This window comes from Mustelus asterias, chromosome 17 (assembly GCF_964213995.1).
Source record: "Mustelus asterias chromosome 17, sMusAst1.hap1.1, whole genome shotgun sequence".
NCBI lineage: Eukaryota > Metazoa > Chordata > Chondrichthyes > Carcharhiniformes > Triakidae > Mustelus > Mustelus asterias.
Genome location: NC_135817.1, coordinates 7361695 through 7387092, shown reverse-complemented (window position 1 = coordinate 7387092; position 25398 = coordinate 7361695). Strand labels below are relative to the sequence as shown.

The window sequence follows — 25398 nt, the reverse complement described above, 5'->3', positions numbered from 1 at the left end:
ATAAATGTCAGTATGGAGCAGTCCTGATAAGAACCCGTGTGTAATAATACATCTTTGTCATACTGAGATACACTTACAAGAAAGCTATCAGGCTAAGGTTCACTCTAAAACCTTACAGTAGTGAATAGCATCAAAAGCTAAACTCCCGAAAGTCTACAAACAAATAGAAGGGAAATTGATCATTTGTTAAAGAAGGGTATCAAGGAATATGGAGCAAAGACACGTAAATATAGCTCTGGCACAGATCAGCCATGGTGTAACAGAATGGTAGAAGAGATCTGAGGGGGCTGAATGGAGGCTTGTCTCTATGATGCTCATATTTAACACCCAAGATTCAACATCACTCTGACTGACCATAGAAAGGTGTGCTTCAGCTTGAATAGCCTTTCTTTCCTCAGAATGCAAGCACTTTGATGCCTGGTCATCAGCTGCCAGCACATCTAAGAACCCCGAAAAGCTATCCAATATAGTCTTAGCATGTAACCATGGCTGGAAGCCCGCCTGTGGTTAGCAACACGCTACTCTTGATTAATCAAACAACTTGGAGCCCCATTCCAAAATTACACATTACATTTTCAATTTTGAAAAATACAGCCAATGATCAGAGTACCTCCTCTGTAATGTATGTGTGCATCTTGTAGTTCGTCTTCCAAGGTTCCTCTATGGCATTTATGTAAAACCCAGCCCCTGTACCAAAGTCCCAGCTATCGTCCTCACCTTGAATATTGCAGCCACCTGGAATGACAATACACATCAGTGACCTACAAAGCCACTCAGAACATAAAGTGGATTAAATGAATTATAAATGTTGCTACTGCCCTCACCTCTGCCAATGTATCACCACAAGAATTATGTATTTTTCTGATCGACTGCATTGGCAAAGGAGATTCGCAATATTCAATTGATCACAACTGGCAGAAACTCAAACTGCCCCAGTACTTTTTAAAGTCACAATCACTTATTTTTGTACTTGAAAGTCTATTATATAAAGCAGCTCGGTTTACATTTTTTTAAGCGACTGGGAGCGTATTCTAATTTTGTGTGAACAAACTGAATCAAATGAAATGTTTCGTACTCACGGGGACTGGTGTCTGGGGCCACGATGACAATGCCATGTTCAGCTCCTGCTTGCTGACTTGCTGCTTTGGTTATGAAGTTTTGTTCTGTGCATGTTAAACCTACACAAAACGCACAAAGGATTCAGCTTAAAAGACTGAATTCTCATATTTGTTTGTCTTTCAAAAAAATAGTTTAGTACAGTTAAAGTATCCCTACAAAATAAGACTCTGTTGCAAGAGCCTAGAGATCTCGGGTTGCAGATACCAAAGATCTTCAAAGGCGAGAGAGTGGTTAGAAAAGACCATTTAAAGGCAAATAGAATTCTGGATTTCTGATGTTAGGTAAGGATATATTCATGTTAAATTCACAGAAAACATTGGCCAGTCTACAAATGGAATATTGCATATAGTTCTGGGCAGCTTATTATAATAATTGAACCAGAGAAAGACTGCAGTAAACTAGAATGGTATCTTGAGTGAGATTATAGTTAAGAAAAACTGGAAATTTTAACTGAAATAGAAATGTTTGAAAGAGTCGAAGGTCTTCAAAATGATAGAAGATGTTGAGAGAATAAACAGTGAAAGTTATCTACTGGGTTTGTAAATTGGTAAGAAGGGGCTGCAGACTGAAGATAGCCAGTGAAAGAGTAGAGGAGGAAGATATGATTTCACCGAGAAGGTTACTAGAACATGTAATGCTTTAACATAGATCGCTAAAACAGAAACCACAGCAACATTTAAAAGGGAACTGGAAAAGATTTTAAAAAGAAATGTAAAAAGGATAAGCAGTAGGAAAATGGATTGAGGGTAGATAGTTCCAAGATAACTGAACAGCTGAAAACAGGATGGGTGTACTGGGCCAAATGGCCTCCTGTGGTTTCCATGATGCAGTCAGGACTTGATTTCTAAATGGCACAAAGATATTTTCTGATGGAAGGTTTTTTTTTGAAAACGGTATTTTTTCATACTCTACTTTAATATTTCTGTAACCTATCTTGAATGCTAAATATTTATCAAAAGAGGTTCTGCATACTGTCTGGCAAAAGAAGAATCTGCACTGTGCACACACAAATATATTACTTAACCACAAGACAGCGGCAAAGACAGAACGGCGTGTAATCTTTGGGACTCAGCAATAGATCTAACCAAACTGATGGAAAACTAAAGCAGCTGTGGCAAAATTGTGAAAAAAATCAGTTGCTATCAGACATGCTGGTGGGCAAGCGTTTTCCAGTGACTGCATTAGATTCTGTGGTATTTGAAACGCAAATGTTGTAAAATACTGCTCAACATAGTGTACGCAGCAACTTCAAAATTAATATTCATATAAATGGATAAAGGTTTTTGCTTCTTAGCCGATTTAAAGGACTGCATAATTTAAACAAAGAAGTTTTGAAATGTGGATAATGTACTTGATTGCCACAAATATCGTGATGGAGAAAAGAATGGCACTAGTGTTAAAGCAAAGATTAAAAAGTCATTCACAGCAACAAGTGACCGGAGGACATTCAGAATGAAGGGGTAGCTTCAGAGAAAACTCATGGCTCTCCCACAATGGACACGCACACAAATAGTTAACAAACGAGGGCAAGTTTTGGGGAGGATACTGCTTCCCAACATTACCTGCTCCTTCCTGAAGTATTTATGCTGAACACTATCAGAGTGTGTGTTTTTCTGGTTTTAAGGAACTGACCTTGTTAAGAACCCATGCTAGGTGGAAGGATGAGTTCAGAATTCTATTCAAGATCCCACACTGTATTTAATGAGCAGTTTTTAAAAAACATTCAACTGGAAGGATTCTTTTGGAGTAGCTTACAAAGATATTTTTTGCTCTTTGAGGACGTCAGTATTGGGCATTATTACATCCAGTGTCTTTAATTAATGCAAGTTTGGGCAAAATAAAAAGCAGAAATTCCCCGACTAACCCTCCAAACCCCTGACTGCACAATCCATCCTGCCCCGCCCCATACCCATCCTCCCCTCCCCATCCTGTCCCCCGCCCCCCCTCCCCATCCTGTCCCCCGCCCCCCCTCCCCATCCTGTCCCCCGCCCCCCCCTCGCCAGCCTGCCCCCCGCCCCAGCCTGCCCCCCGCCCCCCTCCCCAGCCTGCCCCCCCGCCCATCCTGCCCTGACCCAATCTGCCCTGCACACCCCCCCACCCATCCTGCCCTGCCCTGATGAAGTGCGGATTACTAGTATTGTGATTACTAATTAACATTTTGTCAGATGGAAGTCAGCTTTAGAAATATCAGTAGCAAAACGAAACATGTAGCAGAGTCTATGCTGAGGTGAGGTATCTGGTGCCACTGAAGAAATGAGCTTGAACACGTTTCCACACAATCAGAATTTTGCAAAATTTAAAAATAAATCAACTCCAATTATGGTCAATCTACAACAGCTTTGTCAGTATATGTGGCACTCTTTAAAAAAAACACATTAAATGTAAAACATTTAATAAATATAAAGATGGGAGTTAATGAGTTTCCAAAATGCACACTGTATTCAACATTATACAAATGCCCATCTTAATGCTTACACTCGATAAATTTGCCAGCTATTCAGTCTAATATTAGCATCGTGACTTAATATCCCTAAAGCTTAGAAACCATTAAAAGCAGGTCAACAATTTACACAATAGAACAGAAAATTCTGGAAACACTCAGCAGTTCTTGGCAGCATGTGTGGAGTGAGACAGAGTTATGTTTCAGGTAGATGACCTTCCATCAATCAATTCATACACAAGGTAGTAAAAATGTCCCAAGTACTCCACAGAGATGTAAAAATTGGATGCCAAGCCAGAGGTGGAGACATTTGGAGGATTTATCAAAAAAATTGTTGAACAATGACAGCAGAGTGGGACAGACAGAATCCTCCAGTAACTGCACAGCGACAATGAATGGCAAAAGTTCACCATGTAATAATATAGGTGGTCTTGTGGTGTAGTGGCAGCATCCCTCCCTCTGGACCAGAAGCACTGGGTTCAAGTTCATAATGCAGCTCAACAGGCTGATAATGAGCGTGGGCTATTCTTCCACCCTTCCCCAAATGGATAGTGTGCATGTGTGTGTGTACGCGAGAGAGAAGATACGCTAAAAAAACCCTGTAATATTACAAATTAACTAAAGTCAAGTGTGTGAATGCCACTCCTGAGCTGCAGATTGATTGCTACTAATTAATTGTGGTTCACAAGTTGGCACAGGAAAACATTCTCAGGGTTCCAACCCTCACCCGCTGCACCTCCTCACAGTATAGGAGGGATTCATTAGCCCTCTATTGGGTTAGTAGCCAGAGTACCAATTTACCAGAAAAACTGAAGGAGGTGGCATTAAAAGTAGGAACAGCATTACTGTCACATTGTTACTACCCATCAGTCTTTCATTCCACCTCCCTCTTGGGAAGAATGAATGGGAAGGTTTACCGTAATTCCAAATTTTCCTCAAACTTTCCTCCATTGGTTTTATTTATTTTACAATTCCCTATTCACTTACAATGCTTGTCAAAGATACTGCCAAGATTTCACAATGATCTTCAAATGTGGACTTTGCATTCTCACTAGCATCAAACATGATTTTCCGCCCCTACCTGGGGCGGAAAGGGATTATATCACCAGAAGATAAAATTCATTTGTCCTTCAAAGTGGTTAGCACTGCTGTCTCACAATGCAAGGGATCCAGATTCAATTCCAGCTTTGGGTGACTGTGTGGAGTTTGCATGTCCTCCCTGTGTCTGCGTGGGATTCCTTTGGGTGCTCCGGTTTCCTCCCACAGTCCAAAGATGCGCAGATTAGGTGGATTGACTATGCTAAGTTGCCCCTTAGTGTCCAAAGATGCATAGGATAAATGTGTGGGGTTACGGGGATAGGGCAGTGGGTGAGCCTGGGTAAGATGCTCTGTCAAAGAGTCAGTGCAGACTTGATGGGCTGAATGTCCTTCTGCAGGGTAGGAATTCTATGATTCTATCACTGATCTCAACAGAATGGCACCATAAAACTGCACCTTTTCCAAAATACTAATGTCTGCCTGACATTAAGCCCTACTCATTCACCACCACTGAACTCCCAGCCCCAAACATTAAAATCCTCATCTTCAAATCTCTCCATGTCCTTGCTCCATTCTACCTCCAAAACCGTCTCCATAATTGCACTCTCTTCTGACTCTGGCTTTCCGAGCACCTCTTTCACAGGTAGTGCCAAGGCTTACCTCTCTGCCTGTTCTCTGGTTGTCGCACTGGAGTGGGTGGAGTTCCCCAAGGTCCAGTACAATAATTAGGAGTGTGGGTAATGGGCACATTTCAAAACCTACAATTGGTGTGAAACTTGAAAGTGTAGAAGAAGTGCAGAAGAAAGTTAACAATAAACTTCAAAAGATTATGAATAGACTGGTGGAATGAGTGGACATGATGTGGAGATGCTGGCGTTGGACTGGGGTAAACACAGTAAGAGTTTTAACAACACCAGGTTAAAGTCCAACAGGTTTATTTGGTAGCAAATGCCATTAGCTTTCGGAGCCCTGCTCCTTCATCAGGTGGAATGGATATCCACTCCATCTGACGAAGGAGCAGGGCTCCGAAAGCTAATGGCAATTGCTACCAAATAAACCTGTTGGAATGAGTGGATACATGGCAGTCAACCTTCAATTCAGACAGGTTTTGGTAAAAGAATGAGGAGAGACAATACAAGCTAACTGGTACAATTTAGTGGGACTGCAAGAACAGAGAGAGCTGGGGTGTTTGCACACAAACCTTTGGGATGGTAGACAGGTTAACAAAACAGGCTCCTGGACTTTATAAATGGATGCATAAAATCCAGGATTGATGTGAAGACTTTGGAGGGGGTACAGAAGAGATTTATTAGAATGTAAATCATCCCTTGAACCAGTTACGTAGACATTAAGAAGTAGTTAGGGCTGTTCTCCATAGAACAGGAAAGGTAAACAGGCGACCTGTTGGAGTTGTTTCAAATCATGAAGGATTCAGATAAAGTAAATAAACTATTTAAAAGGGCTGAAGGGTTGATAACTAATGGGCATAACTTTTAAGGTGATTGGCAAAAGAACCAGAAGTGACACAAGGAAAAGCTTTTTGTTTTAAACACTACAAGCAGTTAGGATTTAGAATGCACTGCCAGAGAGGGTGGTGGATACATATTAAACAGTAGCCTTCAAAAGGGAATCAGATAAATAATCAATGGAATTGCAGGGATTTGTGGAATGAGAGTAACTGGATTACTCTTCAAAAGAGCCAAGACAAGTTTGATGGACTGAATGGCTTCCTTCAGTGCTGTGCTAGTCCATGTTTCTGGAATTTTCTCCCGAGACCTGTCTCCTCCCTTACATTGATTCTCAAAACTCATCTTTTCTCCCAAGCATTCAATAACCCCCTCCCCCCTTAATTTCCCTTTGGATGTTTTCTTCCTCTTGTTCTACAAGTGCAATGAGCCATTGGGTACATGAAGTACATCAAAGATACTATGTGAATTGTATTCTTACTAAAAAACACAAAATCCAATAAAGAAAATCAGTGTCAAATAATTGCAAACAAACTACAGATTTTTTATTTTATGCTGGTTTATAGTGCAATATTTTAGCTGGCCTGCAGGGCAAAATAGAGTGTTTTAAAGCGAACGTCTCTCAGACCGCAGCTGAATCAGCTGTCAGTGTTGTCATAGCTCAAATGAAGATTTTCAGCTACCCACAACTAATTCATTATCGTTTAGAAAGGCAAAACTCAACGTTTTCTGAATGTACTCATTAAGTACTTTGAGTAGCTGCCTTATCACTCACTGCAAAGGACACTTTTCCTGAGTTAGAGTGATGGCTATAACCAAGAAGTAATTTCCTAGTCAGAATATGTTGGCATAGAAAGAAACTGTTAAGTCAGTCAATTACAGACTCTAAAATAAATGCTTTTTTCTGAAATATGAGTCAGTTTAGACTCAGACATACTGACATGGCACCATTCCAAAGACAGGTGTATCTATACTGAACTCGCGTTAATTCCCAGCATTAGTGAATGACCACACATGAATGACAACTATGATGGGTTGGACTCTGTAGTCAGTGCCAAAGCAATGGCGCTCATCACTGAGCTCAAAGAAAGATTCCTACAAAAATCCAGCAATCCCTGCGGCGTAGTTTCCCCTTTTCCCAACAGCAGTTTAAATATGATGCCAGATCAAGAGGGTATCTTGGTGTGCAGCAGCAATGTCAGGTAAGCAGTTAGATTAATGTTTGCTGTTGGGTGAGTATATTCATATTCTTCACTTTAAATTCTCAGATAGCAAAATAAATGATTTGATTAAGATGGAAACTAATATAAACATTTGTTTTAAATGTAGAATTTTATGAGGAAATTTGACCTTAAATCAATGTAAAATTAGCTTTTCAGCCCCAATGAGGGTGCTCAGCAGTACTTTAGTTAGTACACTATTAAAACTCAGTAACATCTCATTCAACAAGGTTTAACTTCATTGAGGTTTATAAAAGTAACACTGGAAGTTCTGTCAATTCAACACAGTTCCCATTAATTATACTCTACAGCACAGCCTCTGGAGCAGTGTTGAATCAATGACAGCAACTTCTGGATCTCCAAGTTATCCTACGGATGTCAGATTCCAGGGGTTGGCAGTTTCAGTGGCATTCGCTGCCGTTATTACTGCAAAATCTGAGCCAATAGTTGTTTTTCATTCAGTTATAATTGGAAATTGGGAGCAAGATAGTGGAATGGCACGAGAATTTTGGAGCTATTGAACTACATGGAAGCACTTACTACCGTCATCAAGGGTTATCATGCTATCCCACGTCAAATGCACCCCACCAAGGTTATAACAAGATGATGTTAGAATGTCATGTTTTGTAAATTGTTTTACTTTAACTGTCTATTGAATTCCAAGATAGAATTGCTAATCAGCATTTCTACCTAGATACTTGGCCCAGGTGATTCATGTTGCCACAGAGAAGGTCTTTGGGAAGGAAGAAACCCAAAGGAAGCCTTAGTAGGATCAGGTTGCAGGGCTTTCCTAATACTCAAAGAACAGCACTGACAGGCCAGTCTGCAAGAACGAGAGAGCAAAGAGATAGAGACAGCAAGTCTCTAATGTTCACCACGCAGAATGTGGTGGGAGCTCATGCTCAAATTCAAGAGACCAGGTTTGTGAGGGTTTAAACAAATCTGGAATATTTCCCCAGCTTTGGCTAGAAGGAAGAACCTCCAATTCGTCCCTCATCGTGAAAGGCAGTTTCTGGCATTAGGAGTTACCCAGCTGGGAACAGAAAAGGAAGGAAGCTAATCCTCAGGAGCTGAAAATAGCTTTGGATTGTTCATGGAGGATGAAGCACCCATTTGAGACAAAGTATATCTGGAACAAGGATTTTTGGTCATTGTACAAGTTGAACGGAGGATCGTTTTGGTATATTAGAGTAAAAGTGACCGACTGAAATAGTGTTTAATCGATGTTGCTTTTACTTTGTATGTTACAGAAGAGGCTCGGGAATACCTGGGAATGGAGAATTGAGGCAGAAATGAGGGTCCCTAGCTCTCCACGGCCTTTCTCGACACCCTTTCCACATCCCATCCCCTGGCCTTGCTCTAACAAGGCCCCCATATCCATTTTTCTAACTTCAGCCCTTAGCCAGGCAACAGGTTGAGCCCTGTCAATTTAACAGTGCTCACACTGTGTACTACTCTGCAGAATCCTTGCTACCTCAAGAGGTGATGTGTTGTGCCTCAGGGAGTTATATCAATTTAATAAAGCTTTATTTTTAAGGTAAGCAAAAAATCCCAGACATCCGGTATTAAAGTCACCATAGTGTCGGATGACCATAGGATCACCACACCTCTGCCGTGGGACAAGGCTGAGCCTTCATGAATAATCTCAGCCGGTACTGGAATTCAACCTGTGCTGTTAGCATCATTCTACACCACTAACCAGCTATCCAGCCAACTGAGCTAAGGTGCAAAAGCTTGTCTTATCTTTCTAGCAGCAACCCATACCAGCAGCCTCATTTCAAAATTATTTCCCTGTTTCTCTGGTGAATCTCCAAATATATGAGTAAGTTACTAGTGAAATACTGAAGGGATATAGAAGTTTCTTTTAAAGATCAATTCACAGGTTCAGTCACAAATTGTTAAATACAAACTACGTCCATAAAGAGGCATATTTTTAGAACCACATAAAATTGTGGACTGTAGGAAGTCTCAGAAATAGGAGGCAAATTACCTGAAAGCCAGTATAACACAGGGCACTTCACACGATCTGCTTTTGGAGGCAAATAGATTCCAAACCGCATCTTGCATTTTAACTCTGAGCTGTCATTCAAAACAAAAATTAAATACTTTTAAAATTTGGTAACACAACCTGTCAATGTGAACAATATAAAAATGGCAAAGCTACCGTTCCTGAACCAGGTTTCTGATCCTCATCATACTGTCTGGGTAAGCACTGAACTTAGAAAAGTGTTCCACCACAAAGGCAAAAACAAAGCAAATGCCTAGACTGTCCTCACCTACCTTGACTAAGTTGTGGTCAGAGGTGAGCAACAAATTCCCAACCAGCCACTCAAGGACATGCTGCACAGAAACTAGGAATGACTAGATGAAGTCCAGGGTATTGGAGAGGCCCAATGGACTACCCTTTTCAGCCAAAAATTAATGTATGGTGTGAAGGGACTTTTAAAAAATATTTCATAATGAGTAATGATTATACGTATATTGTAGACACGCTTAGTATTATCTTTAGGTCACCTGGTCTCTATCAGTTTGGAATAGTCAATTCACATGCATCACATCTCACTTAAAAATGATGATTACAGCTTATTTCACAGAAGGCTGAAATGCTGCAATTCTTATGTTGTTCAGTGTCCAAAACAAAAAGTGGTGGTATCTATAGGGTTCCCAAAGGTACTGGAGAATCTTAAGGGACTAAAATTGGACAAATTCCTAGGACGTGATGGCCTACCTCCTAGGATTCTAAAAGAAACACTGAGGAGATCGTGGTTTCACTCTGATTTTTAAAAAATTCCTTAGATCCCGGAAGTCCCACTAGATTGAAAGTTAGCAAGTGCAACTCCGCTATTTAAGAAAGGAGGATTAGAAAACAGGGAACGACAGGCCAGTTATCCTCCTTTGAAGCACTTTATGACACCTGTTGCTGTTTTTGTTTCAGGAGAATGTCGTAGATTTGGGATTGTATTTCAGTGGGAAGCCTGTGTTACTCAGATGGTCAAGCTCAGTCTCAGCTGAGCACTACACGCTCAGTGTTTATATTGATTCTGACCCAGTCAGTGTAATGCTGCAGGAAATTTCACAGTGGAGGAATCAGTTTCTGTTTCAAAATCTATGTAAAGACTAAGACGAGTGAGTCATTCAGCCCCTCAACTTCAGTTAAATCATTTATCTGTAATTTAACTCCATTTACCTGCCTTTGTTCCACAAATTGTAATGCCCTTGCCTTAAAAAAAATCTCTAATTTGCAATTTTCAATGGACTCCCAACCTCACCGGTGTTTTGAGGAGAGGAAGTTGCAGATTTCCATTACCCTTTGTGTGAAGAAGCGCTTCCTGATATCACCTTGAAGAGCCTAACTCTAGTTTAAGGTTGAACCCCTTGTTTTAGAATCTAGACTAATCCCCAAGCAAATAATTACTCTCCTTCTACCCTATCAAATCCTTTAATCATCCTAATCACCTCAGTTAAATCACCCCTTAATCCCCTGTGCTCAAGGGAATGCAAGCCAAATCTATCCAACTAATAGCCCCTAAATTAACTCTTTTGACCCTGGTATCATATTGGTGAACTTGTGCTGCACACCCTCCAAGGCCTGAGGTGTGTGGCCCATATGTGAACACAGTACCCGAGATGCTGTTTAAACAAAGCTTTATATAACAGTAGCAAAACATCCACACCTCTGTGTTCCAGCCCTCCCTTGAGATAAGGCAAAGTGGCCATTAACCCTTTAAATTATTTTTGTACATGTCTACAAGCTATTATTGATTTCTGGGTATGGACCCCTAAAATTCCTGGGCAGCATGGTGGCATAGTGGGTAGCACTGCTGTCTCACAGCACCAGGGACCCAGGTTCAATTCCATCCTTGGGTGATTGTCTGTGTCGAGTTTGCATGTTCTCCGTGTCTGCGTGGGTTTCCTCCAGGTGCTCCGGTTTCTCCCATAGTCCAAAGATGTGCGGGTTAGGTGGATATACTTGCATTGGAGGCAATACAGTGAAGCTTCATTGGATTGGTCCCTGGGTTCAGAGGATTGTCCTATGACGAGAGGCTCGGTAAATTGGGCTTGTATACTCTGGCATTTAGAAGAACGAGAGGTGACTTCATTGAAACCTACAAGATTGTAAAGGAGCCTGATAAGGTAGACACTGAGAAGTTGTTTCTGCCGGCTGGGGAAATCTAAAACATAGGGGCACAGTCTCAGGATAAGGGAATGACCATTTAGGGCTGAGATGAGGAGAAATTCTTCACTCAAAGGGTTGTAAATCTTTGGAATTCTCTACTGTAGAGGGTTGTGGATGCTTCATCATTGGATATATTTAAAGCTGAGATAGACGGATGTTTCGTCTTTCAGGGAATCAAGGGATATGGGGAACAGGTGGGAAAGTGGAATTGAAACCCAAGATCAGTCACGATCACACTGAATGGCGGAGCAGGCTCGACCGGCTGTATGGTCCACACTGTGGTTCTTTGTATTCAATACGCCACATGGAGGGCTGAGATTTTAGCTGCATAACAGCATAGCTACAGTTAAATCAAATGATTAACAGCCCAGTCAAACTTTGCTGACCATTTGTTGTCAACATTCCTTACATAGGAAGCTGAAATTGCTCCATTGTAATTGCTAAGGTCATTTTCTTAAACAAAGTTTGAGCCCAGGAGTTATTCTAAAGGTTCTTATTTACACTGCAATGTCATGCACCATTAGAAGTGGTGATGGAGACATCGATAGTGGTCAGAGACAAGACAGCACATTAGATTTGTAGCCAAACTAAAATGATCTCTCCACTGCATGTGTGTCATGTCCATCGATCACTTAACCTGTAAACAAATGACAAAGACATTGTTCTACAGCTGACTATGAAAGATTAAAATGGAGACAATATTTTGAAAGCAATTATTAATTGGCAAAATGTACATGTTTCTAAATTTTGCTTGCTGGTAACACCAAAGGAGATCAACTATGCTTCTGAATGGTCAAACTGAGCTGAAGGAATTAAGAATGTGGGCTCCCACAATTATACCAAGCTATTATCATGATGAGGTGTTAAGAGGATCACATGTACAGCTGCAGCATTCTGCCATCTGGAAGTGACAAGGACAAGAGGATTTTATTTTACAGTGTCTCAGAGTTCAGCCGCACAAGACTTCAAGTTTACAAAGAATCAAAGCTAGCAAATGTGGAGTTGGACCAAACATAATAAGTGGGACGCAAAGGCTCTGAACTGATCTGACTATTTAACCTGGCTCCCACCAGTCAGGACAGACTACCTCCTAGGGGAATTAAAGCCCTTTAAAATGGCAATTCTGAGCAAGTAATTGAGAGGAGACAACAAGACGTTTCTGGCATAAGTTACCCACCTTCTGAGAATAGAAACAGGGATAGAAAAATCAAACAGGGGCAAATAATCTTGCAATGTCTGCCGGGGGAGAGACATGCGAGACAACCACTGGATGATGCAAGATGCAATATACTCAGCTAGTTTTCTCCACTCTTTTCTCTTCCTGAATACAATGTTGGGATCTAGGCGTGCAGATGCAGTCCGCTGAAGGTGGCAACTCAGGTGGATAAGGTGGTCAAGAAGGCATACGGCATGCTGGCCTTCATCAGTTGGGGCGTTGAGTATAGGAATTGGAAAATCATGTTGCAGCTGTTTAAGACTTTGGTTAGGCCGCATTTGGAGTATTGTGTACAGTTCTGGTGGCCACATTACCAGAGGATGTTGGTGCATTGGGAAGGGTGCAGAAGGTGGAAAGGATGCAGAAGAGATTTACCAGGATGTTGCCTGGTTTGGAGAATATGGACTATGAAGAAAGGTTGAACAAACTTGGATTGTTTCCATTGGAGCATCGGAGGATGAGGGGGGACCCGATAGAGGTTTACTAGATTATGACAGGCTTGGATAGAGTGGATAGTCAGAGTCTTTCTCCCAGGGTCAATGGGTCAATTACTTCATAGAATCATAGAAACCCTACAGTGCAGAAGGAGGCCATTCGGCCTATCGAGTCTGCACCGACCACAATCCCACCCAGGCCCTATCCCTACCCCCACATATTTTACCCGCTAATCCCTCTAACCTACGCATCTCAGGACTCTAAGGGGCAATTTTGAACCTGGCCAATCAACCTAACCCGCACATCTTTGGACTTGGGGGCATGGAATCCCTAAAGTGCAGAAGGAGGCCATTCAGCCCATCGATCAATTTTCATATGAACCTGGCTGGAATGTCAGGAGGTTCTCTCACTAAGGCTACATCGCAGCCAAATCCAACCCTGTGCGTATGTGTCCAATGTCGATATACACTACCAGTGGGATTGTGATCAGTGTAAAAACCCTGCCAATTTTTTCCCTCCCTCCATAACTCTAAAGGCACGGAGATGTACTACAGCCCTACCCTCCCACTGACTTTGACCAGCCACCTCAGAGGACCTTTCTCATCCGTGTGGCTTGGCTGCTTGCAACATAAATCTGCAAAGCCATCAAGGGAACTGTAATATCATTTGGAAATGCAAACTTCCTTGTTGGACTACGATTATTCAATATCGAAGTACATTTAGATAGTTCTTACAAACATGCATGCAAGCATACGAATTAGGAGCAGGAATAGACCAATTGGCCCCTTGATCCTGCTCCACCATTCAATAATATCATGGCTGGTCTGAGTGTAGCTGCATTTCAGGCACACACTGTGATAATCTCGGACTCCTTTCTTAGTCAAGAATCTATCTACATCTTCCTTAAAAAATATTCATTGACTATGCCTCTACCACTTTCTGGGGGAGATAGTTCCAAAGATTCATGACCCTCTGAGATAAAATAATTCTCATTATTTGCTTAAATGAGACACCCCTAATTTTTAAACTGTATCCTGAGTTCTAGTCTCTCCTATAAAGGCGAAACCTCCTTTCAGCATCCATCCCGTTAAATACCCTCAGGATTCATGTTTCACTAAGATCACCTCTTAATCTTTTAGACTCCAATGGATACAGGTTCAGTCTGTTAAAACTTTCCTTCTAAAAATAACCCCCACGCCCCAGGTATTAGTCGAGTGAACCTTCCCTGAACTGTTTCTAATAATATATTATATCCATTCTGAAATAAGACTAAATCTATACACAGTAATCAATGTGGTTTCACCAATACCTTGTACAAGTATAGCAAAACTTCCCTACTTTTATATTCCATTCCTCTTGCAATAAACAACATTTGATTTGTCTTCATAATCACTTGCTTTACCTATACGCTAACATTGTGTGAATCATGTACCTAACCCACAGACTGCAATCAGTAAGGATAGACAACAACAACTCCTCCACGATTATCAGCCCTCTACTATACTCCTTATACACCTATGATTGTGTGGCCAAATTCCCCACCAACTCAATTTTCAAGTTTGCTGATGACACCACCACAGTAGATCAGATCTCAAACAATGATGAGACGGAGTACAGGAAAGAAATAGAGAATCTGGTGAACTGGTGCGATGACAATAAAACTAAAGAGAGAGTCATCGGCTTCAGGAGGCGTAGTGGAGGACATCAATGTGGATGAAGTGGAATGGTTGAGAGCTTCAAGTTTCTAGATCACCAACACCTGCCCTGGTCCCTCCACACCAACACTATAGTTAAGAAACCCCACCAACACCTCTACTTTCTCAAGAGGCTAAGGAAATTTGGCATGTCTGCTACAACTCTCACCAACTTTTACAGATGCTCCAGATACAACCAGATCCTTTCTGATTGTATCATTGCTTGGTATGACTCCTGCTCTGTCCAAGACAACAAGAAACTACAAAGTCGTGAACAAAGCCCAGGCTATCAGTCAAACCAGCCTCCCATCCACTGACACTGTCTACACTTCCTGCTGCCTCGGAAAAGCAGCCAGCATAATCAAGGATCCCACGCATCTCGGACATACTCTCTTCCAAATCACTGTTATAAATTGTAAATAGTTGAGGCCCCAGCAAGGATCCATGAAGACACTCCACTCGTCATATCCTGCCAACCCGAGAAACACCCATTTATCCCTCCTCTCTGCTCCCTATTAGCTAATCAGTTCTTGGCCATGCTAAATTCTCCCTCAGTGTAACCAAACAGGCACCAGAGTGTGGCGACTAGGGGGTTTTCACAGTAACTTAATTTCAATGTTAAAGTAAGCCTACTTGTCACACTAATAAATAAACTTTAAAAACTGAACCAATCCTCCATTCATGCTAATATGTTACCCGCTACACCATGAGCTGTTATTTTGCAATAGCAACCTTTGGTGTTGCACCTTGTCAAATGCCTTTTGGGGACAGCACATCCACAGACTCCCTTTCATTTGCATTGCTTGTTATGTCTCAAAGAACTCCAATAAAGTAATCAGACATAATTTCCTTTTTACAAAACACGTTGACTGCCTCACTGAGATTTTCTAAGTGCCCAGATATAACCGCCTTAGTAACAGATTCCAGCAATTTCCCTACCACAGATGTTAAGCCAACTGGCCTGTAGTTTTTTTTGCTTCCTGTTTCCTTCCTTCAACAGAGGCATTAAATTAATCAATGAGAATGTTTAAAATCTATTTTAGCATTCTAAAATATGAAGTAAAATGTTATTGAGTAACTAGCATATTTCAATTTAGTGTCTACCAAATGACTAGGACTTGTGAAATTGGAAGTAATTTCAAAATTTCCAAATTACACCAAATTGGGAGATATAGTTAATACTGAAGACTGGAAAAAATACAAGACAGACAATATTAATAAACTTGCAGAAGGAGTGTGTAAATGACAAATAAATATGTTTTTTAAAGTTTATTTATTAGTCACAAGTAGGCTTAAATAACACTGCAATGAAGTTACTGTGAAAGTCCCCTAGTCGCCACACTCTGGCGCCAGTTCTGGTACACTGCAGAATTTAGCATGGCTAATGCACCTAACCAACACATCTTTCAGACTGTGGGAGGAAACCGGAGCACCTGGAGTGCACCCACGCAGACATGGGAAGAAGATGCATACTCCGCACAGTGACCCAAGCTGGAATCAAACCCGGGTCCCTGGCGCTGTGAGGCAGCAGTGCTAACCACTATGCCACCCATTTGCAATGGGCACTTGGTAAATGACAAATGAATTTCGCTGCAGATAAATCTGAGATGATGCATTTGGGTAGGAAGAATATGGTGGAAATATTCTCCTTGAAAAGAAGAGTTGATATGGGGTAGAAAAGCAAAAGGATCCAGGAGTGCACAGGAGTAAACAAATCATTTGAAGTAGCAACACAAGTTACCAAGATAATAAAAAAATGGAAGTAAAAAAACTAGGGTTCACTTCCAGAAAATAAAATTGAAAAGCACAGAAGTTATGTTAAATTTCTGTCAAACCTTGGCTAGACCCATGCACAATTCTGGTCTCCACATTACAAAAAGGATATAGAGGCACTGGAGTAAGTATGTAACAGCTTCACAAGGGTGAGACCAGAACTGAGGGGTTAAAACTTACAGGAAAGACTGAACAGACTGGAACTCTTTTCCTGAGAAAAGAGAAGGCTGAGTGATGAGCTAACACGGTTCTTTAAAAGTATGAAGGGGTTTGACAGCGTAAATATAGAGAAACTGTGTGTGTATGTGTGGAATTCAAAACCATTCAAGACAGTCACTAATAAAGTCCAATAAAAAAGTCAGGGGAAACCTCTTTACCTAGAGACAGTGATTAGAATGCAGAAAGCATGGAGTCATTAAGACAAATCATAGAATCTCTACATGGCAGGAGACCATTCAGCCCATCAACTCTGCACAGACTCTCTGACGGAGTATCTTACCGAGGCCCTCCCTCCCACCCTATCCCTGTAACCCCACACATTTGCCACGGTTAACTTACACATCTTGGGACACTAAGGGACAATTTAGCCTGGTTAATCCATCTAACCTGCACATCCTTGGACTGTGGGAAAGCACCCGGAGGAAACCCATGCAGATACAGGGAGAAGTGCAAACTCCACACATAGTCACTTAAGGCCGGAATTGAACCTTGGAACCGTGACGCAGCAGTGCTAACCACTCTGCTACCATGTCGCCCAAATATCATAGATGTAATTAAATGGAAGTTAGTTACGTGCAAGATGAAGAAATGAATAGGATTAGGCGATAGAACATAAGAACGTAAGAACTAGGAGCAGGAGTAGGCCATCTGGCCCCTCGAGCCTGCTCCGCCATTCAATAAGATCATGGCTGATCGTTTTGTGGACTCAGCTCCACTTACCCGCCGGCTCCCCATAACCCTTAATTCCTTTACTGTTCAAAAATTTATCTATCCTTGCCTTAAAAACATTCAATGAGGTAGCCTCAACTGCTTCACTGGGCAGGGAATTCCACAGATTCACAACCCTTTCTGTGAAGAAGTTCCTCCTCAACTCAGTCCTAAATCTGCTTTCCCTTATTTTGAGGCTATGCCCCCTAGTTCTAATTTCACTCGCCAGTGGAAACAACTTCCCTGCTTCTATCTTATCTATTCCCTTCATAATCTTATATGTTTCTATAAGATCTCCCCTCATTCTTCTGAATTCCAATGAGTATAGCCCCTGTCTACACAGCCTCTCCTCATAAGCCAACCCTCTCAACTCCGGAATCAACCTAGTGAATCTCCTCTGCACCCCCTCCAGTGCCAGTATATCCTTTCTCAAGTAAAGAGACCAAAACTGTACACAGTACTCCAGATGTGGCCTCACCAGCACCTTATACAGCTGCAACATAACCTCGCTGTTTTTAAACTCCATCCCTCTCGCAATGAAGGATAAAATTCCATTTGCCTTCTTAATTACGCTGCACCTTCAAACCAAATCCTTGAGATTCCTGCACAAGGACACCCAGGTCCCTCTGCACAGAGCATGCTGCAATTTTTTACCATTTAAATAATAGTCCATTTTGCTGTTAGTCCTACCAAAATGGATGACCTCACATTTACCAACATTGTACTCCATCTGCCAGACCCTCGCCCACTCATTTAGAGTATCTATATCCCTTTGCAGACTTTCAGCGTCCTCTGCACACTTTGCTCTTCCACCCATCTTAGTGTCATCTGCGAATTTTGACACACTACACTTGGTCCCCAACTCCAAATCATCTATGTAAATCGTAAACAATTGCGGTCCCAACGCTGATCCCTGAGGCACACCACTAGTCACTGATCGCCAACCAGAAAAACACCCATTTACCCCCACTCTTTGCTTTCTATTATTTAACCAACCCTCTATCCATGCTAATACATTAACCGTAACACCGTGCACCTTTATCTTATGTAGCAGTCTTTGGCTGCACCATGTCAAATGCCTTCTGGAAATCCAGATACACCACATCCACAGGTTCTCCATTGTCCACTGCACATGTAACGTTCTCAAAGAATTCCATCAAATTAGTCAAACGTGACTTTCCCTTCATGAACCCATGCTGTGTCATACCAATGGGACAATTTATATCCAGATATCTCGCTATTTCTTCCTTGATGATAGATTCAGGCATTTTCCCTACTACAGAAGTTAAGCTAACCGGCCTATAGTTACTTGCCTTTTGTGTACCTCTTTTTTTAAAAACAGTGGGGTCACATTTGCTGTTTTCCAATCTGCGGGAACCACCCCAGAGTCCAGCGAATTTTGGTAAATTACCACTAGTGCATTTGCTATTTCTCCCACCATCTCTTTTAGTACCCTGGGATGCATTTAAAGAACAAAGAACAATACAGCACAGGAACAGGCCCTTCGGCCCTCCAAGCCTGCGCCGCTCATGTGCCCACTAGACCATTCTTTTGTATCCCTCTATTCCCAGTCTGTTCATGTGGTTATCTAGATAAGTCTTAAATGATCCTAGCGTGTCCGCCTCAATCACCTTGCTTGGCAGTGCATTCCAGGCCCCCACTACCCTCTGTGTAAAATACGTCCCCCTTACATCTGTGTTGAATTTTGCCCCCCTCACCTTGAACTCGTGACCCCTTGTGTTCATCACCTCCGACCTGGGAAAAAGCTTCCCACTGTTCACTCTATCTATGCCCTTCATAATTTTATACACCTCTATTAGGTCGCCCCTCATCCTCCGTCTTTCCAGGGAGAACAACCCCAGTTTATCTAATCTCTCCTCTCCTCCATACCAGGCAACATCCTGGTAAACCTTCTCTGTACTCTCTCCAAAGCCTCCACGTCCTTCTGGGTAGTGTGGCGACCAGAACTGGACGCAGTATTCCAAATGTGGCCTAACCATCGTTCTATACAGCTGCCACATCATGTGCCAACTTTTATATTCTATGCCCCGTCCAATAAAGGCAAGCATGCCATGTGCCTTCTTCATCGCCCTCTCCACCTGTGCTGCCACCTTTAAGGATCTGTGGACTTGTACACCCAGGTCCCTCTGTGTGTCTATACTCCTGATGGTTCTACCATTTATTGTACAGCTCCCCCTTACATTAGATCTACCGAAATGCATCACTTCGCATTTATCTGGATTAAATTCCATCTGCCATTTCTCCGCCCAATGTTCCAGCCTATCTATATCCTGCTGTATTCTCTGACAATGTTCATCACTATCCGCAACTCCAGCAATCTTTGTGTCGTCCGCAAACTTACTGATCACACCAGCTACATCTTCCTCCAAATAATTTATATATATTTATATATTCCATCAGGACCAGGAGACTTGTCTACCTTTAGCCCCATTAACTTGCCCAACACTACCTCTTTCGTGATAATGATAGTTTCTAGGTTCTCACCTGCCATAACCTTCCTGCCATCAATTTTTGGCATGTTATTTGTGTCTTCCACTGTGAAGACCGACACAAAATACCTGTTCAATGCCTCAGCCATTTTCTCATTTCCAGTTATTACATCCCCCTTCTCGTCCTCTAAAGGACCAATGTTTACTTTAGCCACTCTTTTTCTTTTTATATATTTGTAGAAACTTTTGCTATCTGTTTTTATATTCTGAGCTAGTTTTCTCTCATAATCCATCTTACCTTTCTTTATACCTTTTTTCATGGCTTTCTGCTGACCTTTAAAGATTTCCCAATCCTCTAGGTTCCCACTAATCTTTGCCACTTTGTATGCATTTTCTTTCAATTTGATAACCTCCTTTATTTCCTTAGATATCCATGGCTGATGATCTTTTTCTATAGTCCTCCCTTATCACTGGTATATACTTTTGCTGAGCACTGTGAAAGATCGCTTTGAAAGTCCTCCACTGTTCCTCAATTATCCCCCCCTATAGAGATAGGATTAGATGTACTAAGTGGGAAGAGACTCATCTGGATTATAACCACCAGTCATATGGTCCAATATTCAACCACCAGCCAGATTGACTAACATGCCTGTTTCTGTACTGTAAACCACTATTTATCTTAACCAGCATGGAAATAAAATGTTTGCTACCTTATATAACAGAAAGGAATCTCAGTAATAAATTATTTATTGGAATAAAAAGAAAGCTTGTTGCTGGAGCTGATTGTACTCACTCACCTTTCGTGTTCATACACCTTCTGATATCCTTCAAAGCATTTGGCGCTTGAAACTTGAGTCAGGGCCATTTTTGTCACTACTAAAACAAATATTTTTTGAAAGAAAGTCAGCTAAACTTTTGCACAAATATAAATGCAGCTTACACAATGACAATGTGCTAAGACTCAACTGGTAGCACTTTCAGCCCTGGAGAGGGGTGTTTGTGTGTGTGTGACAGAATCATTTGAAAGAAAGTAGTGTGTGGTTCAGATGGATGTTCCAAATCTCAGGGCAATACCTGATGGCAATATTCAACCATAGAGAACAAAAGCCTTTCACAACCTCAAGTGCTTTATTGCAAGTGAAGCAGGACCACTAACCAACACCATCAGTAGTCAGAGTTACTGGTTAGTCCTCCTTGGTTGTATGTTTCTTTCACTTGAAGCAGTGCTTAGACTGGAGAAGGGTTGCATGTGGTGTTCTCTCGTGCTGAATCCACATTAAAAAAAAACAAATATATGATTTGGACTTGGGCACTGCTAATAGAATCACAAGCATGTACAGAAGGAGAAAGTTTGGCAAACAAGACCATGTTGCAAAAGACTTCTGGAAAAAACAGGTTAGTGAAATGCAAATACTGCAGATGCAAAAAATCTGAAATGAGAATGGTGAATGCTGGAAATACTCGGCAAGACAGGCAGCATCTGTGGAGAAAGAAAAACAGACTTAACACAAAGTCAATTATCTTTCATCAGAACTGAGAAAAGTTAAAAAGGTTTTAAGCAAGTGAAAGGTGGGGGGTGGTGGTAAAAGAACAAAAAGAACAGTAGGTGGAACACAGGAGAGAAGAAATGGATAAAATGCTGGTGGTGTAAGACCATAGGGCATGGTAATAGAACAAGTAAAGGAACAAGGGATATGTCTAGAAGAGGTAAAAATGACAGAATCATTTGAAAGAAAGTAGCAAAAAAAAAAGTAGAATCTAAACCAGCAGAAAAAAACAAAAAATGGGGGTAGAGATTATGACTGAAATTGGAAAGCTGGAAGTGCCTCACTGAAAGATGAGTGTTTTTCCCCCAGTGAAACACTGCAGTAGGCAGAGAATAGAAAGGTTAGATTGGGAGCAACAGTTAAAATAGCAGGCAGGCAAGTGGAAGACCAGGGCCAGACTGAATGGAAGTACGCTCCAAAGCAACCAACCACCCAACCTGCATTTGATCTCCCGAGCTGACAGCAGAGCACATTGCTACGACAAAGGGTTGTGAATGTAACCCAGTCCATCATACAAACCTCCCATTCATTGACTCCATCTATACTTCTCGCTGCCTTGGAAAAGCAGCCAGCATAATCAAGGATCCCACACACCCTGGATATTCTCTCTTCCACCTTCTTCCGTCGGGAAAAAGATATAAATTTTAATTGAGTTTTTTGAAGGGGTAACCAAGAAGGTAGATGAGGGCAGTGCAGTTGATGTTGTCTACATGGACTTTAGCAAGGCCTTTGACAAGGTACTGCATGGTAGGTTGTTGCATAAAGTAAAATCTCACAGGATCCAGGGTGAGGTATCTAAATGGATACAAAATTGGCTTCTTGACAGAAGCCAGAGGGTGGTTGTAGAGAGTTGTTTTTCAAACTGGAGGTCTGTGACCAGCGGTGTGCCTCAGGGATCAGTGCTGGGCCACTGTTATTTGTCATTTGTATTAATGATTTGGATGAGAATATAGGAGGCATGGTTAGTAAGTTTGCAGATGATACCAAGATTGGTGGCACAGTGGACAGTGAAGAATGTTATCTCCAATTGCAACGGGATCTTTATCAATTGGGCCAGTGGGCTGACGAATGGCAGGTGGAGTTTAATTTAGACAAATGTGAGGTGATGCATTTTGGTAGATTGAACCAGGACAGGGCTTACTCAGTTAATGGTAGGGCGTTGGGGAGAGTTACAGAACACAGAGATCGAGGGATACATGTTCATAGCTCCTTGAAAGTGGAGTCACAGGTGGACAGAATGGTGAAGAAGGCATTCGGCATGCTTGGTTTCATCGGTCAGAACACTGAATACAGGAGTTGGGATGTCTTGTTGAAGTTGTACAAGACATTGGTAAGGCCACACTTGGAATACTGTGTGCAATTCTGGTCACCCTATTATAGAAAGGATATTATTAAACTAGAAAGATTGCAGAAAAGATTTACTAGGATGCTACCGGGACTTGATGGATTGAGTTATAAGGAGAGGCTGAATAGACTGGGACTTTTTTCTCTGGAGCGTAGGAGGCTGAGGGGTGATCTTATCGAGGTCTATAAAATAATGAGGGACATAGACAAGGTAGATAGTCAATATCTTTTCCCAAAGGTAGGGGAGTCTGAAACTAGAGGGCATAGATTTAAGGTAAGTGTCCAGAGGGGCAATTTTTTCACAGAGGGTAGTGAGTGTCTGGAACAAGCTGCCAGAGGTAGAAATAGAGGCGGGTACAATTTTATTGTTTAAAAAACATTTAGATAGTTACATGGGTACGATGTGTATAGAGGGATATGGGCCAAATGCAGGCAATTGGGATTAGCTTAGGGGTTTAAAAAAAAAAGGGCGGCATGGACAAGTTGGGCCGAAGGGCCTGTTTCCATGCTGTAAACCTCTGACTCTAAAAGTCTGAGAACACATGGAACTGAACCAAGAACAGCTTCTTCCCTGCTGCCATCAGACTTTTGAATGGACCTGTCGTATATTAAGTTGCTCTTTCTCTTCATCCTATCTGTAACTGAAACACTATATTCTGCATCTTCTTCTTTCCTTCTCCCCTATGTACTCTATGAATGGTATGTTTTTGTCTTTATTGCGTGCAACAAACAATATTTTTCACTGTATCCCAACACATGCGACAATAATAAATTGTAGTTCAATTAGGGCAATCACCCTCCTCCTCACCCCAGAGTGTGATCGCCCACACCCTCCCCCCCACCCCAGGGGGTGATCACCCACATCCTTCCCCCACCCCAGGGGGTGATCACCTACACCCTTCCCCCACCCCAGGGGGTGATCACCCACACCCTCCCCCTCACTACCAGGAGATACCACTCACCCTCCCCCTCACTACCAGGGGATACCACTAACCCTCCCCCTCACTACCAGGGGATACCACTCGCCCTCCCCCTCACTACCAGGGGATACCACTAACCCTCCCCCTCACTACCAGGGGATACCACTCGCACTCCCCCTCACTACCAGGGGATACCACTCGCCCTCCCCCTCACTACCAGGGGATATCACTCACCCTTCCCGTCACTACCAGGGGATACCCCTCACCCCAGGGGATACCACTCGCCCTCCCCTCCCCCCCTCCCCCCAGGGGATACCACTCGCCCTCCCCCTCACCCCAGGGGATACCACTCACCCTCCCCCTCACCCCAGGAAATACCACTCGCCCTCCCCCTCACCCCAGGAAATACCACTCGCCCTCCCCCTCACCCCAGGGGATACCACTCGCCCTCCCCCTCACCCCAGGGGATATCACTCGCCCTCCCCCTCACCCCAGGGGATACCACTCGCCCTCCCCCTCACCCCAGGGGATACCACTCGCCCTCCCCCTCACCCCAGGGGGTGATCACCCACAATCTCCTGGGAGGAGGATGAAAATGGTGTCCCTTGGGGTTTATCACCCATTCCCCCGGGTCTCTCCCTTCCCTCAGTATGAGGCTCTCGGCTCAGTCCCTCGGCCTAAAGCTGTCCTCGCTACGTTCCGTGGCGGGGCCTCCTGCCGGCACCTACCGGGAATGGAGCGGACGCTTCGGGCTCGAGCGGAGGCGGCCTTTGTCCCCAGAAAACGGAACATAAAATGTGCGCGCGCGCCGGGGGAGCGGAGAGCGGGCGGACCGTGTCCGGGGGAGGGAGATAGTGGTGACTCCCACTGGGCTGGTCTTTAAAAAGCACAGAGTGTCTATGTATTAACTCTGTGATGATCATGTTAAACCCTTCTAAAATCACCATTTCTAAAGTTGTATTATTTACTTCGCTGGTAAACGTCTCAATAACTGAGAATCTGCTGTGCTGTGTTTCACAGACATGATTAATTTAAACTGCAGCAAGACTCTTACAGGATGGGACCAAGGATCAATGTGCAGGGGGAACAATATACACTGACATGAAGAAACTTTCACATGTCCCAAACTGAACAGCATTGACCCTCTAGATCAGTGAAAATACACCAAGCATGGGGAAGATCATGACTCCCTTTGCCTAGCTCCTAGCCTTTTGGGAGACCTAATGTGTAACAAGAACCATAACAATTATAAATTATTTGAATACATTGAAACATTAGTGTCAATATTGTGCTACTTTCTAGTATTTCTACTGCATTAAACCAGATCTTTCAGGAACTCAGTATCATTTAACCTGACAGCATGTGTATTTTTGGAAAGGTCCGTTAAGGCTACATGATATCTGTAACATATATCCTCTGTGCTAAATCCATTTCAGGCCTGTAAGTTATCCTAAAAAGTGCATGTAATTAGAAGAGGTTTTACATCTGTCGAACATCCATAGACTAAAAATTTCTATAGGGAAAGTTGATCTTTCTCTACACCCTAGCTATGACATAACACTACATTCTGCATTCGTTTCCTTCTCTATGAACGGTATGCTTTGTCTGTCTGGCACACAAGAAACAATACTT

The 25398-nt window shown here is 42.5% G+C and overlaps 1 protein-coding gene across 1 annotated transcript in view; it reads right to left on the bottom strand.

The window, feature by feature from the left end:
• The window catches only part of esd (esterase D/formylglutathione hydrolase), a 29329-nt gene extending 4695 nt beyond the window's left edge, over positions 1–24634 (bottom strand). The window contains exons 1-5 of the mRNA XM_078232218.1: positions 24495–24634; positions 20753–20831; positions 9274–9362; positions 1080–1178; positions 611–735 (exon numbers count right to left, since the gene is read on the bottom strand). Of these exons, the coding sequence (XP_078088344.1) occupies positions 611–735; positions 1080–1178; positions 9274–9362; positions 20753–20831; positions 24495–24558 (456 nt within the window). The 5' untranslated portion in view covers positions 24559–24634. The remainder of the gene's footprint in view (positions 1–610; positions 736–1079; positions 1179–9273; positions 9363–20752; positions 20832–24494) is intronic.
• Positions 24635–25398: the final 764 nt, after the last annotated feature.